The sequence below is a fragment of the Petromyzon marinus genome, chromosome 31 (genome assembly GCF_048934315.1).
Source record: "Petromyzon marinus isolate PM22_M1 ecotype Great Lakes invasive population chromosome 31, UKy_Petmar_22M1.pri1.0, whole genome shotgun sequence".
Taxonomy (NCBI): domain Eukaryota; kingdom Metazoa; phylum Chordata; class Hyperoartia; order Petromyzontiformes; family Petromyzontidae; genus Petromyzon; species Petromyzon marinus.
Window position 1 is genome coordinate 9,648,069 of NC_133697.1, and position 14,757 is coordinate 9,662,825.

Below are 14,757 nucleotides of genomic sequence, written 5' to 3' on the forward strand. Positions count from 1 at the left end.
TTGCTCCACTGCCAGGCCAGTATGACAAACTTGTAATAGCCAATTTTACCTCATTGGCAGTCCCATATTCTACATGGAATAACATTTCAAGATAAACATTTAAGTTCGTCACAGTGACATAATAAAAATTGGGGCATTGTTTTAAGAATGAAACCACAAGTACAAGAATAACAACGCTCTCCAACGTAAACACAGCACACTTTGCATGTGATTTAATTTGTTCACTCAGGAAGAACATTTGTGTACACAAAGCTGTTCCCTTTTTTCTAATTGCATCACTAGTCTTTGCACTAAGGCTTTGCACGTGGCATTGTGTGCACTACACCAGCAGGGCTGCTACACAAACCAGATGTGTTCTAAGAACCGGAATTGAATGCACAAGGGCTACATCTTGCTTAAATGCCATAAAAACCCCATCCCATTAACTGCATACTTTTTCATGGAGATAATCCCATGGGATAATTACAAATGGACTCAACCTGTCGTTTTGTTGTATATAATTTGACATGACATATGGACAGTGTTACATGCCAAAGCACTTGTATTTTCTGATTTTAATTCCCGATTACCACGGTATGTTGTAATTCTGTTGGCATAGAATTGTAATGTTTTTAAAACTCTAGTCCCTTGCCAATCGAGCGGCAACAGAATTAGCAACGCAAAGCAAGGACAGTGCATTACAGTACTTATTTTTTCCTTAAAGCAAATCGAAAGTGTTCATGACTAGTTAGGGTGGACATTTTATATAGTGTTAAGAGACTGGATGAAAACCACATCACATAGGCTCAAAATTTTTTAAGTGCTTTCACTCTCTGCCGAGTGCTGCCCTTTCAACGTGCGTTCAACTCTCACCTCGTGTATCCAAGGATAAATTTACACTTAAATTTTCCATCTTTGACAAAGTGCAGCACTATGCAGTCGGGAACAGGTCATCGATGGTTACCACTTTCAGTTAATGCAATAATTAAATGTTCTGTAAAATGTAGTGGTTGATTCATGTATTGACCAGGATTAATGACGAGCAATTAAAATGGCTCACTGCCCACTCACCCTCCACCTCTAAACTACACCTCACATGCACACATCTCCAGTTGGAGTAAATGTCATCACTTCAACATGTCAATGTACATTTTATCATAGTATTAAAGGTCCAATAGACTTCTGCATACCTCCTAATTCACCACCAGTTTCCATCACCACTAAATCAAATGGCATGCATGACTAGCAACGACCAGGCACCTAATTTGCAGATAAAGACCAATAAACATTAAATGTTAACTTTGATGGATCCAGTCATCAAGTTTAACACTGGATTGATGTATGTTTTCTGGATCAAAAGCCAAAACCAAATTGGGTTTCCATTCATATAAAACAAATAAAGTACAACGTTTGTTTATTTTGCTGGATTGTCTGCCAATGTTTATTCTGAAAATTAAAATATTTTAAGAACAAGCCGTTTCTCGAGATTTGTTCAATATTCCAACCCACGGAAAGCATGAATTATCTTTGCATTAGTGCACCACTACACTGACAGCAGTGGCTTTGTGAAGCCTAATATTTATTGTGATACAAATGCTGTCACGTTTACTGTATGAATTAAATTTGATGACAACAAAAAAACACGACATCCATGACACCTTGAATTTATGAGCATGAATTAATTGCATTGAGCCCACAATGAGTTTATCCCATCAGTAATAAATGGATTATCTGATGTCCAGGTATGCAGTTTTAATCTAACTTGCGCATGCCCAAAATATGCCACATTTAAAAAAAATAAGTGGAGTGCAGTTAAATTTGACAAGTGATGTACACACACTGGCATGCACTGCTACGTGACATAACCACCTGATCCCTTACTGGGATGGTTTACAAGACCTCGGTGGCATGGATGATTTGCTCTAAATCATAGAGCACCCCCAACCCCCCCCCCCCATCAAATTTGTATCACCCAGTTGTCAACATTAGCAGATGTATTACAAGTTGATACCACGTGGTGCATAACATTTAACAGCTGATCAAAAGTAACAACCAAACAGTAAAGAGCAATGCATTTTTCACCAAGGCATTGTAAACAGGTTTTGCTCTCAACAGGATGATGTGACACAGAACTAAGAGTGATTTAACTATTACGAGACAGCCGTTTAAACCTGATGAAAGGTCCTAACAACTGAAACGGACCCTGTAGGGAAATAGCTTTACCTTCTTTGCCCAGTTCAGTGCAAATCCTTCGAAATTCAATATTGCAGATTTATATATGTGAACTATTTTCTTCTAAATGCTCAAAAAGTACCTAACCCCCACAGTGACAATACCTAGCTGTACAATATAGCAAGTTTTACTAAAATAAACACTTTACTGTTGCATACACATTGTGGTTTCTGATATTTTACTACTGCAAAAACAATATTTGGAAGCAAGTGTAAAATTTCAAAAGTGTTTTGGCACAATAAATAAGCCCTCCCAAGGTCAAACTGAGCAATTTGTATCGAGTAGCAATTTAGGACATTCAATGGCTACAATCCTGCTCATAGCAACTGTAGAGTACACCATGTCAGATGCTTTCAGCACCTCTCACTTGCGAAAGGTCCGCCCCATACGAATTTTTGCCCATCAGTCAAACCTTGTGGCTGACGGCAGCCATTTGCTTAATCTTAACTTGCATACATACACTTGTGCAAAGCATTTGACACCGACTTAAATGATTGCACTGGTCTCATTATAAATTTCAGATTGTTGTGTAGGGGGTGAGCAGAAAACCAGTGGTGCAGGGTACCTTTTTAGGAAAAAACTGGTTGGATGAGCTAAGTCGTTGTCACCAACCTAAACCGTTGACTGCACCACACATCTCCTATTGGCTTCATTTTTTTAATCAAATATTTGAGTATGAACTAGTTTAACTGGCACAGCCCTATATAAGTGTGAACTAAGCTTTATACAAGCGAAACAAGATCCACATGACCGTTCCAAAACCACACCTGAAACATAACAGCAGTTTGGTGATTTGTATATAGATGTGGCGACACCTGAAGCAATGGTGTGTGCAGGTTATTTTTAAGGTACCTCAGTTGAAATGTAATTTGGTGACTTCTGGATAGATTGAGCAAGTCAGATGCAATGGTATAAGTTCACAAGTGAATTAAATTGCTGTCAGAAGTTTAACAAAGGTAGTGTTGTTCAGATTATGTGCACAAATATAAGAGGGCAAGATTGCTGGGGTTGCAAGTACCATTGAGAGATTAGGAACACACGAAAGAGATGCTGGAAAGGCAGAATAAAAATGTCATGAAATAATTAAGTGCAAGACTGCAGGAGAGGCTTGATGGCTGACTGAACTAATTCCCCTGCTCTTGGACACCAGTCAGTAAAAGAGATGCAGGATTTCATACGTGCAGGTGCCAATTATTTTACTTGACCATGCCTATATTTAAGCTTCTTCAAATTGTAAAGCTCACATTCAAATGACTCTCTACAAGCTCATGTCTGTAGTGTTAAAATAACTCTAAACAAATGTTGAAAGCTAAAAGACCTTATACCAAGTTGAAAAATAACAGTAATCATTACAGCAAAATAAACTGGTCAGTTGAAAGGAGATTAAAAGGAGGGGGGGTGTGGGCAGGTGAAGCAAAGAAGGGAACAGAGGGGCTTTCCACAGACAGGCAAAATTAAAAGCTGGCATTTTGAAGGCCATCCACAAACCAACAAATAATAAATAACAAAACATATATCTCACCGTAGCCACTATTTTATCACACTTATCCCCCTCCCCCAACCACATTGTTGTGAATGCAAAAAAAAACCCAAAAATAAAAATAGTGGGCTTTAGTTCCATCTTCCACTTGGCTACTAGTGGCATTCTTGCTGGAGCTTTCCTTAGAGAAACCAGTCAAGAGAAAATGATATACCCCCAGAGACAGACAATTCCAACTCCACTTCTGCCACATAAAGCAATGTAAGAACCGCAGATTGCAGAAACTCCCTGTTAGATATACCATTTACATGTGTAAATTAGAACATGGCTAAAATGCATGCTTGGCATTGCAACAACAAAATAAGCAATATGCAATGCTTTTGAACACTATGAAGGGCAATTTAATTGGACAACCACTCCATTTGTATTTTCAAATTGTTTATGGTCGTGGAGTTGGCTTCAGTGGAAGCTGCACATGGCCATGGTCTCTGGAGGTAAACGCTGATTGTGCAGTGCTCATTCCCCCATGCTGGCCTGCTCAGTACAGGTGGGAGTGTATTCCTTCCAGGGCGACACCTACAGGGGCTTGCCTTCCAGGGTGACCACAATATTTCCACCCAACTTTTCAGCCAGCGTCAAGCGGTCCCCTATGTCTTCCATGCCATTCACCTGCCATTCATGCTTGATGCCTGCATCGCAAGTGATTAAACGTCCGGTAAGGCACGCCGTTATGGGTATCCACAAAAATATTCCATGCTCATCTTTTTTTAAGTTAAATGAAAAATTGTCTTCACTTTGCTAAATAAGACCATATCAACTGATAAATAAATCACAAGTTAAATATCATAGTACATTAGATAAAGCAATTTGGCCAGTATGAAAGAGGAGACCAAATACACCCAAGGGCCTCTCTCTAATGGAGACCATCCCCCCCCCCCCCCAGCAATGGCGTAAACAAGCAATTACAGCACTACATATTTGCTTTTTACATTATGTAAAAAGAGGTAACGTTTACTAAATTAATTGTTACTTGTGTTTGTAGCTGATAACATGCTCATTAAGTTAACCTTTGTATTTAGTAGTGTATGAGCAGGCCTGGGTGCTGTGTTACCTGTGAACTTTTTCTTTATGGCATCCTTGGAGCTGGCATAAATCATCTTGCTCTTGAGTGGTGCGCTATCAGGTGCCCTAAGTGACAATGACACACAGACACAAGAATTTTAAAGCACAAATATTAAATTTTAGTGACCCAGGTTATGCTTGCAAAGGACACTGTCCTGGTTTTGTGAGTTCTCAGAAACATAATCTTTATATATCCTGGAGGTTAAACAAATAAACTCGACTTGTCATGAATACCAATCATGACATCCCATTTAATTTCATGGTAGCTCTCAGATCCCAAACCGTCATAAAATGTCATGCACAAAACAAGGATGTTAGTAATAACAGGACAATGTTAGGGGTTAAAGCAGGTGCTTATTGATGGTCCCAAAAAAAGGCTAGTATTGATTAATAGTGTATGAACCTCTATGTATATTAACCACTGCATAATCAAATTATTACATTAAGTTAGACATCAATGAATATGTTAACAAGATTAAAGTTCCAACTTCCAATTGCTTATTTGGGATTAATCCAAGGAAATAAAACACTACCTACAAACACATAATAAGATCAAGTAACTTGATCATAAATCGACAAAGACAACTTCCAGAATGAATATCAACTATAACAGCCCACAGCAAAAACAATGCTGCTGTTTTACCCACTGCTGGAATGACAGTTAACTAACGTACTACCCATTTCACGAAAGTACCAGCAAAATGGAGTAAGACGGAGTAAAATGCTTAATATTGCTGGACCCCGTGGGTTCACCCACCAGAAGACGAAGACAAGATCCTCTTTCTTGCTCTCGTTCGTCTCGTAAGTGGCGTCATAGAGAGCGTAGCGACAATCGTTGGGTGGCAACAGCTTGACAAAGGCGCCATATGGGTCATCGACCGACTGACCAATGTCGCCCACCAGGATCTCCTTAGCTGGCTCCACAATGATCTGCTTCTTGTCAGGACTCAGGCAGAACAGCACCGCTTTCTTGCGCTTCTTCACTTCCTCAGCTGAAGATGCCTTGCGCACCTTCATGTCATTGAAGACTCTGATGACGTCATCACTCACCGCCACACCCGAGGCCTGTACAAGCATTTACCACAAATTATACACCAAACGAATTAAAGCACAACAGAAAGGAACACACGGTGTGGCTCTTAATAAGATTTGTAAAAAATTTGAGGTTTTCGTGGGAAGAAACTTCACAGTGTGCTCACTGAAGCACATTAAATTAAAACACTAGAAAGGCGGTTCTCAACTCATGAGTCATGCTGCCCAGGCGTTTAGAATCAGAATATGTATTTATACTGGAGGAATACAATTAGCTATACGGCTCTTTTTCACAGATGTCCAGTTCACAAGGAGGGCACAGGCTGTAGCATGGATACCGTACAGAAGAAACGGCGAATGTGCGTAAGGAATATCAGCGCCATGTGTGGCGAAAAGCCACACATGACACAACAACACTAATACACAACACGTCAATCGAGAAATGAAGTTCCGTAAGTGGGGGCTGCAAAACCAAAACAGCAAAAAAACAAGAACCACTGCACCAGAGGGTTCAGTGGCATTCACTGGCACGGGTATAACAGGCAGCTGAGGAATGAATGGTTGCCTTGTTGGATGAGTCATACATATCTTGCTGTGCATTTAAACGAACCCAAAAATAGGCGGCTGATAAAGTTATTCGAAATACCACTGAACTCGATTATATATTAGTATTATTACACGGCGTCATCAGATTGGTTAATCGCAGCTTCAACAGCAATGACCAATTAAAGGGGATTCATACAAGATAATTGTTTGCTGCCTAACCAAATTTAATGTTTTCTGTAGAATGTAAAAAAAGTATTGTGAAAAATGTAATGAGGATAAAAAGATCCCGGCTCAAGTCGCAGATTTAGTGTCAAAGGCGAAACTGCTGTAAATCATAGTAAAAAGACGAACATGGAATTCATATTCCAGTACAGTTAACTTTTTAACCGTGATGAGGAAAAAGCACCCAGGTCAAGTTACATGGCTCAATTCTATTTTAACATTTCTTTATTTAAAACCAACCATTAAGTCTTTCATTTTTCACATTTTACATAAAATGTGTCGAGAAAGTTAAAAATAAAAGTACTTCAGCATCACTTTGCTGAGTGCACTCCAAACGGTTTGTCAAAATAAAAGTATATCAATGAGTGAAATTTCTTAAGACAGGAAACATCTACGAAGCAGGATATGCCATAATTTTAATCCTTAACATAAACGTGGTGTGTATTTTCTACACACACATTAAATTACATTGTTTTATATTTTCTACTCGTTTATCTTCATTGGCCTTTGGAGGCATATACAGCCATTTCCAATAAATTATGTTAAATCAACGTTTTGTTTACTGGGAGATTACCAATAACATGAAATGAGTGCTGTAGTTTATAAATTCACATCGCATGTAACTGTGCGAGTTCGAGTATACTACAAACACATTACTCATCAACTTTCGATGAGCTGCATGATGGTATTATCCTATTTTTATGCACTTGGGTTGTTGGCTTTATCCGGCCACTGATACAGAAGTACATGCTTAGTGTACTGGGTACGGTTATACACTGTACACAACGCCTCAACTACACACCTAGTAATGATTTCCTCATGCGATGACCTGATTGCAACTCATCAAATACAAAATGAAAAAATGTTGCCGCATTTTATTTGCATAAGCTTTGAGCGACATACAGTATAATCAAGATCCTATGCATTGTTTTCTAGAATATAATAATTTGTCGTGTTATCTTACAACATTATTGTGTATCTCCATATATAAAAGGCAAACTTGTGAATGTGTGTCTGTTCAAAATGTTTAGCGTACTTTCCGACATGCAACAAACTTGAAATTTGCAATGTGGGTACTTTCCAGACTGTACACCATGCCAAAATTATAAAAATACAATTTTTTTGGGGGGGGGGGGGCTCAATAATGCATATATTTTTTGCACGGCAAGTGTAACGCATTGTAGTGTTGTGGTTAGCGCGCCGCGCTACGAACCCGGCGACCCGAGTTCGATTCCCGCTCACGGCCACCACCGGTGGCGATTATTTTAACCGGTCCTGGGCCTCCCCTAGGTCGACTCAGCCTCAAACGAGTAACTGCTGTGGTGTATGAACATCGCCACTGGGGAGACAAAAGCGGCCGGCCTTCATAGGTGCTCGCTAACAGCACTTGCCCCCTGCAGGCTACACGGGGGATCTTTGTCTTTATCCTGTGTGGGGGGTGTGCAGCGACTGCGTAGCGATTCGCGCGCTGCGCTACTAACCCGGCGACCCGAGTTCGATTCCCGCTCACGGCCACCACCACCAACGGTGACGATTATTTAAACCGCTCCTGGGCCTCCCCTAGGTCGACTCAGCCTCAAACGAGTAACTGGTGTGGTGTGTGAACATCGCCACTTGGGGGACAAAGGCGGCCGGGCATGGTGAATCCAAGTCCCTGGCGAAGCCGGGTAGTTACAGCTAGTTGTAAAATAAAAATGCTACAAGGGAAAAGGTTACAGTAAATACCGTGATTACATGTGATTAAACATTTTAAAATGTAACAAAATATACATTTTGAATACCTTATACGATTTTTCACACCCAACTACTTTATCAAACAGTTAACGCTATTGGAAATAAATTGTCCAAGTATTAAACAATATACCGGGTTATAAATGGAAGGTAAAATACAAATAAGAACAAAACTACTCCAGTAGTTAACGACATTTATATATTTACGCGATCTAACCTAAAATACCTCTATTGTGAAAAACTAGTCCATTTAAATTAAAAGATAACTTTTTACTCACTCGGCACTTACGTATTATAATGAAGAAAAAAACGTGTAAATATTTGCCCTGGTCTTGCGTGGGATTTTTAGGAGATCCATTTTCATCCTTCCTCGTATAAGAATAAACACTTGTAACCAAGTGAATACGAGCGAAATTATGCATTACTAAAAACAAATTGAATTATTATGGTTCAGAAAAATGATCATTAACGAAAAATAAAGAAAACTGAAAGTGAGTAAAGAAGCATTGAGATTCATACTTGGAATTAATTACACTACGTTGACAGACAACACATGCAGTTTAACGACATCATCCAAAATATTGAAGGAAAGTGTACTTTGGGCAGCACATTACAAGAAGGGGTGGTCAAAATAACAGTGTGACAGCCAAGGAATGGAATGCGTCCAAGAGGACGTGAACAGAGATGGACCGATAAGCAGATGTTGGATGGATCGTTGCATCGCAAAAGCATGAAATGTGGTGGCGGATTGTGGGGGAATACATCCAGTAGTAGACAGGTCATTATTGAAAATGATGAAAATATGAATGTCGGTACTGTACTATCACGAATAATATTGTAGTAAAAATCAGGTCAATGTGAACACAGTAGCAAATATATTACAAATTATAAATAATTATGCAGTGGTAATGTGACAGAGGTAGTAATAATGGTGGATGTAATCATGCATTGTTAAAAAATGTGAGTACAGTAGTGAAAATGATGTGAATAAGAGCAGAGGAACATTAATTAATAATCGTGACATTAATGACGCCTATAATAAGTAGTAATCATGTTAAGTGGGATGGTCATAATGACAGTATTGACGATTATCATGTCGCTAAGAAGCAGCTGAAAACAGTGTTAATGATATAATCCATGTATTCATGACTATAATATAGAAATAACGTAATGAATGTTAATTAAAAAAAACATGTAAATGTATGTGCAGTAGTAATAGTAACTTGAACATGAGTACAATACTGCAGTTATATTAATCTGAAAGTGATAGTACAAACTATTAAATAGTAATGTTACCAATTAGAAATCATGTGAATGTATGTTATGTAGTAATAATTCTTTTAAAAAAATACATCCATAACGTAATAATGCAGTGATCTTTAAAGTGACTGCAGCAGAAATAACATGAACACGAACGACTGCTTGTAATGTAATAAAGTGAAATCGGTAGTAATGATGAGTTGCGTTCAGAATAAACAAGAGAAAAATATATAATGGCCAATGAAAATGTATGTGAATCAGTGCTGCCAACAGCAGCAGCAATGATCAATCCACTGCTGCATGAAATATTCTCCAAGCCGTCGCAATCTCTTACGATCCAGCGATATAATAATACTAATCTACCTAGCAACCGCACGAATAATGTAATACAGTATTATAATTACAGGACAAATGTAACGCTCAGAATAACGCGAGTGCGACAATAGTGACAATGATTATATAATGATTTATGGCAATGGAGTATGGTGTATTATTTTTTTTTAACGCGAGTAGACAAAGAATGTAATTTATCATGACAATGACATTGATATGCAATTACGTGAATGTGGTAGCAATAATACCACTAATATTCTTGTAAAAATGATCCTAATGACGAACATCAAAGTATTAATTTAACGTGTTTACTGTAATACGAACACACTAGCAATGTGTTGCAATGTGGTGGTAGTTAATAATTATTGTATTGCAATACTAATACAGTATTCACAATTGGAATTTTGTCGTGATAATATAGTCTTCTTTGGTTCTTTCGGTAAAGTCACGTAGAATGAGAATAAAATAATAAATTGATAAAATAAAATAACACAATAATTATAATAAGTGTCAATTATGCTGACCAATAACATGGTAATGTGACGGAGATTGTAATAATTACTGTAACACGATGAAACTAATACAGTAATGATGAAGATACAGTACGACATACTGTAGTGATGTGGACACGGTAGTTATTACTGTAATAAAATTACACTTTTCACGATGTGAACGTGTTGTAACAATGTACCGAAGTAACAATGTGAATGTGGGTAATGACTATAATGCCACTAAACAAACAATACGAAGAATGTGTTGTTAACGACTATATAATTATTAAACGTATGCCATTACTTTACTGTCCCATGTGGATGGGACAGTAAAATCACTATAATTCTACCACACGAATACTGCGGTAGTAATAATTACTGTATTACTAACACACAAACAAAAATATGAATGTGCCTTGTAATAATAAGACGAATAATCACCGCAATATTAATGATTATTCAGTACTGTAAATGATTCAGGGAAAGTGAGCGTAACACATGGGGGCCAAGCCTCTCTCTCTCTCCCACTCAAGTCCCGTTAACACACGCACGTTGCGATGATAACAACACAGCCATAATTATGACTGCAACATTACTAATACAGTAGAATAATGCTAGTTACAGTACTATAATAATATAAGGGGATGAGTGAAATATGTGAAGCCCACTGCCCTCTCTCTTCTCCCACCCGGGGGGTGGGGGGGGGAGAGCCCCCCTCCGGGTAAGGCGACACCGCCCGCCAGGCCACCGGGGCCGGCTAAGTAAGGCAACACTAACCCCGGCCATGGCTCAGAGGCTAAAATTAGCGGCGACACGAAAGACGGCAGAGGAGCGAGAGAGAGAGACATGTTGCGAAGGCAGTCGAGAGACACCAGAGAGCGGTGGTGGTTACTACACAAGGTAGAATATGGCCGTCGTCCTCACACAGTAGTAGATGTTAGGCCCCCCTTTAAATCACGCAGTCTTTACCAAACGGACGCGACGCTAATTGGTATTGACATCGAGTATCGTATTTATCATAGGGTCTCGACGATTGTTTTGTCGATTTGTTGATACAACCGTGCGTGCATCGGAGTCATGAGCGCAAATGCGCCATTTAAATAAAGTAGCCCCTCGACAAAGACAACAAAATAACACGACACAGGTCAGTCAACCATATTCTGGTTATGTATATTTCCCCCCCCCCACCTCCCTCCACTGCGTACAATAGTAAAGTCAATGATAACTGGCACTACATACATCAGTGTTAACACGTGGAGGCGCCGCAGTGATTTCATGACAGCTGCAACGATGACAAGGTGAAATTTACAGCACGCGAAAAATACCCCCAAAAATATCGGCAGTCCACCCCCCCCCCTAACCCCTCATAAAATTACACTTTTAATTAAAACCCACAGACGGCGTTACAATTAAAATTTCTTCTGAGGTAAAAGCCGCATCAAAATATTTGTTTTTGTCGCGCGTGTCCGTTATGATATAAATTTGCCAGCGGCGAAACATCGACGAGGACGCCCTCAGGCAAACCTCTCTCCCTCTCTCCCTCTCCCCCACCACCAAATCACCCAGCGCCTCACTCACCATGGCGGGAGGGAGCGAACGGACGAGCGAGCGAGCGGACGGTAGAGAGCGGGGGCTCGTGCAGTGTGGCAGCGGTGGCGGTATCGGCGTCGGGCGCTCTCCTCTCGACGGCGGCAGTGGCGGTGGTGGCGGGGGCAGCGGCGCCCGTTAATTACGCGGGAAAGCGCCCCTCGAGCACCACCGTTAGGTGGCCCCCCACCCCACCACCTCTCACGCTCGCCCGCCCGCCCCGCCATTGGACCAAACGCGCGCACGTGACTTCTGCTGGGGGGGGGGAGGGGTTCAAGTTGGTGGCCATCTTACGTAGGGGGAAGAGGCTGTGGTGGGGGGGGGGTCGAGTTTAGAGTTGGCAGCCATCTTACGTAGGGGGGGTGAGGCTGTGGGGGGGGGGTCCAGCTTCCAGTTGGTGGCCATCTTACGTAGGGGGGAGAAGCTGTGGGGGGGAGGGGTCGAGTTTCGTGTTGGCAGCCATCTTACGTAGGTGGAGAAGCAGGGGGGGTACAGTAAAGTCTAAGTGCTGTACTGTACACGGGGTTTTTTTGCATTTTCATGCTCGCTGTTTTGTTCACGTGGAGGAATCGACGAGGACTCGAGTCTTCCAGAATGTGCCATCTCATGCGTACCGTGTTCAATAGCCACACTTAATGTCGCAAAAAAACTCACCAAATCACCATTACTTTAGGTCACAATCCACTCACCAACTCACCACGCTGCCGATCACAACACACCAAGTCATACCGTGTCAACCCATACGGTTTCCCAAGTATTCTTGTACAGGAAAACTGAGTTATCAGGTCCATTCGGCGTACAGCCGTTTCAATACGAGCAAAAACAAAACTAAATGTTTGTGTATTTGCGTTTCTCTACACTGGTTCTTTCGGTAAAGTCACGTATGTATAAAATAAAACCATGAATTACGACGTTTCGATTGCAACACAAGCAATCATCATCAGGTGTTTGCTTGTGTTGCAATCGAAACGTCGTGATTTATTTTGTTATTTTATACCTACGTGACTTTACCGAAAGAACCAGAGAGGATGGATTCCTGCAGTCACGAAAGCTTCAAATCAAGATTTGTGTTTCTCCTTTGTGATGGGACTTTGTAGGATGAATGTTGAGATTTATAAGGGCACGGGGTGACCAATAAAGTCCTGCATTAGTCTGTAATAAGTAAGGTAGGCACTGATAAGGTTAAGCCAACTCATCACACTGCCTATTCCCAAGCATTACTCGATTCTTGAATTCCCTCCCATCGTCTTCCCCCCCCCCCAAGCGCTTATAACTTTACTCAATTCAACAAAGTCTTATCTATTCAAACTTTGACGGTGCTCATTGTTTCTGGCCGATTGACGTTTTTGGACCTGTGCTCGGCATTAAACAAAAGTCACCACAGAGAACAACGCTTGGTCCAAAATCTTTTAAAAGCGGGCTATCTTACCCTGACTTTCTAGTTCACGTTTTAATAATAATATATAGTATTTACTCGTTGCACTGCCCTTATTGTCACTTAACTCATGACGGCCTGTGTCCACGCCGGGTCACTCACGGGGGTTGTTTGACCATACTTCACCACTCTGGTCAGTGAGGATAGATTGAGTTGGGTGGGTTTCGATTTAAAGCTTTCGTGACTGCAAGGATTAATCTTCTTTGGTTCTTTCGGTAAAGCCACGTAGAATGAGAATCAAATAATAAATTGATAAAATAAAATAACAATAATATTCTCACGACGTTTCGGCCACAACACAAGCGGCCTTCATCAGGTGAAGGGACGAGACTGTCTGAAGGCCGCTTGTGTTGTGGCCGAAACGTCGTGAGAATATTATTGTGTTATTTTATTTTATCAATTTATTATTTTATTCTCATTCTACGTGACTTTACCGAAAGAACCAAAGAAGTTTGGTGGGTTTGCTCAGGATCAGTGCATATATCAGTCACCAATGATGTTCGCTAACCACTGCGCCACCGCTCCACACATTTCAATTAAAAAAAAATCTGTTTTGTGCCCGAGGACTTAATATATCTCTGTCATGGTTGCGAAAGACCAATTTAATACCAAACCTACATTAACACGTCGGGTTATACTTATATTGTTGTGTGCAATAATTACTCAGGAACTGGACAGAGAACATTAACGTTGCTGCACTTGGTCTAATTAACCTGGTTATGATGAATGATGATTAAATCCAGGTAAAATTTTAACTGCTTTTAGAATACAAAATTCGGTACTGGTATGGATAGTTTTGTTTTTGTACATAGCAGCTCACTGACTCGACTTCAGATGCCTCAAATAACTTTTTTTGTTTTATCACAACTCCTGACATCACAGAGATACTTTATACGGGGATCACGTGAACCACGCGGTGTTTACCGGAATACGTTTAGGGTGACACGTGGATGTTTGTGTTTTGAATGAGACGAGAAAACGTCCGTGAAAGATCAATGTTACATTCTTTTTTCCTTAAATACACGCATCACCGCAACATCTGCCATGATCAATCCACATGGTGATAAAGGCCTCCAAAGACGGCCTCTAACCCCTCAAACGTCTAGCCATGTAACAACTCAGCTCCTTTCTACACACGACTGATTTAATGGCTACATCTCCGAGAGCGTGGTGGTAGAGACGTTGCAGCGAGTGTTTATGGGATTTGTTTAATGCCGGGTTTTTTTGTTAGTATTTTTCAGGGTGTAGAATTAGTTGGAGAGTGTTTTGACATACTGTGAGCTTTGTGGGGTGTAGAATGTTTTGCA

At 40.4% G+C, this 14,757-nt stretch overlaps 1 protein-coding gene across 1 annotated transcript; it reads right to left on the minus strand.

The window, feature by feature from the left end:
• Positions 1-186: 186 nt before the first annotated feature.
• Positions 187-12,209, minus strand: LOC116947794 (cofilin-2-like). The gene is made up of 4 exons (XM_032963942.2): positions 12,007-12,209; positions 5,571-5,878; positions 4,803-4,879; positions 187-4,380 (listed from the first exon to the last, which is right to left on the minus strand). Exons 1-4 carry the CDS (start codon positions 12,007-12,009, stop codon positions 4,268-4,270), a joined length of 501 nt encoding a protein of 166 aa, XP_032819833.1. The 5' UTR covers positions 12,010-12,209; the 3' UTR covers positions 187-4,267.
• Positions 12,210-14,757: the final 2,548 nt, after the last annotated feature.

Coding starts and splice junctions, on each gene's coding strand:
- LOC116947794 (XM_032963942.2), bottom strand. Junction 4,880..5,570: donor GATCTTGTCTTCGTCTTCTG/GTGGGTGAACCC, acceptor ATTGTCACTTAG/GGCACCTGATAGCGCACCAC. Junction 4,381..4,802: donor CATAAAGAAAAAGTTCACAG/GTAACACAGCAC, acceptor CTTGCGATGCAG/GCATCAAGCATGAATGGCAG.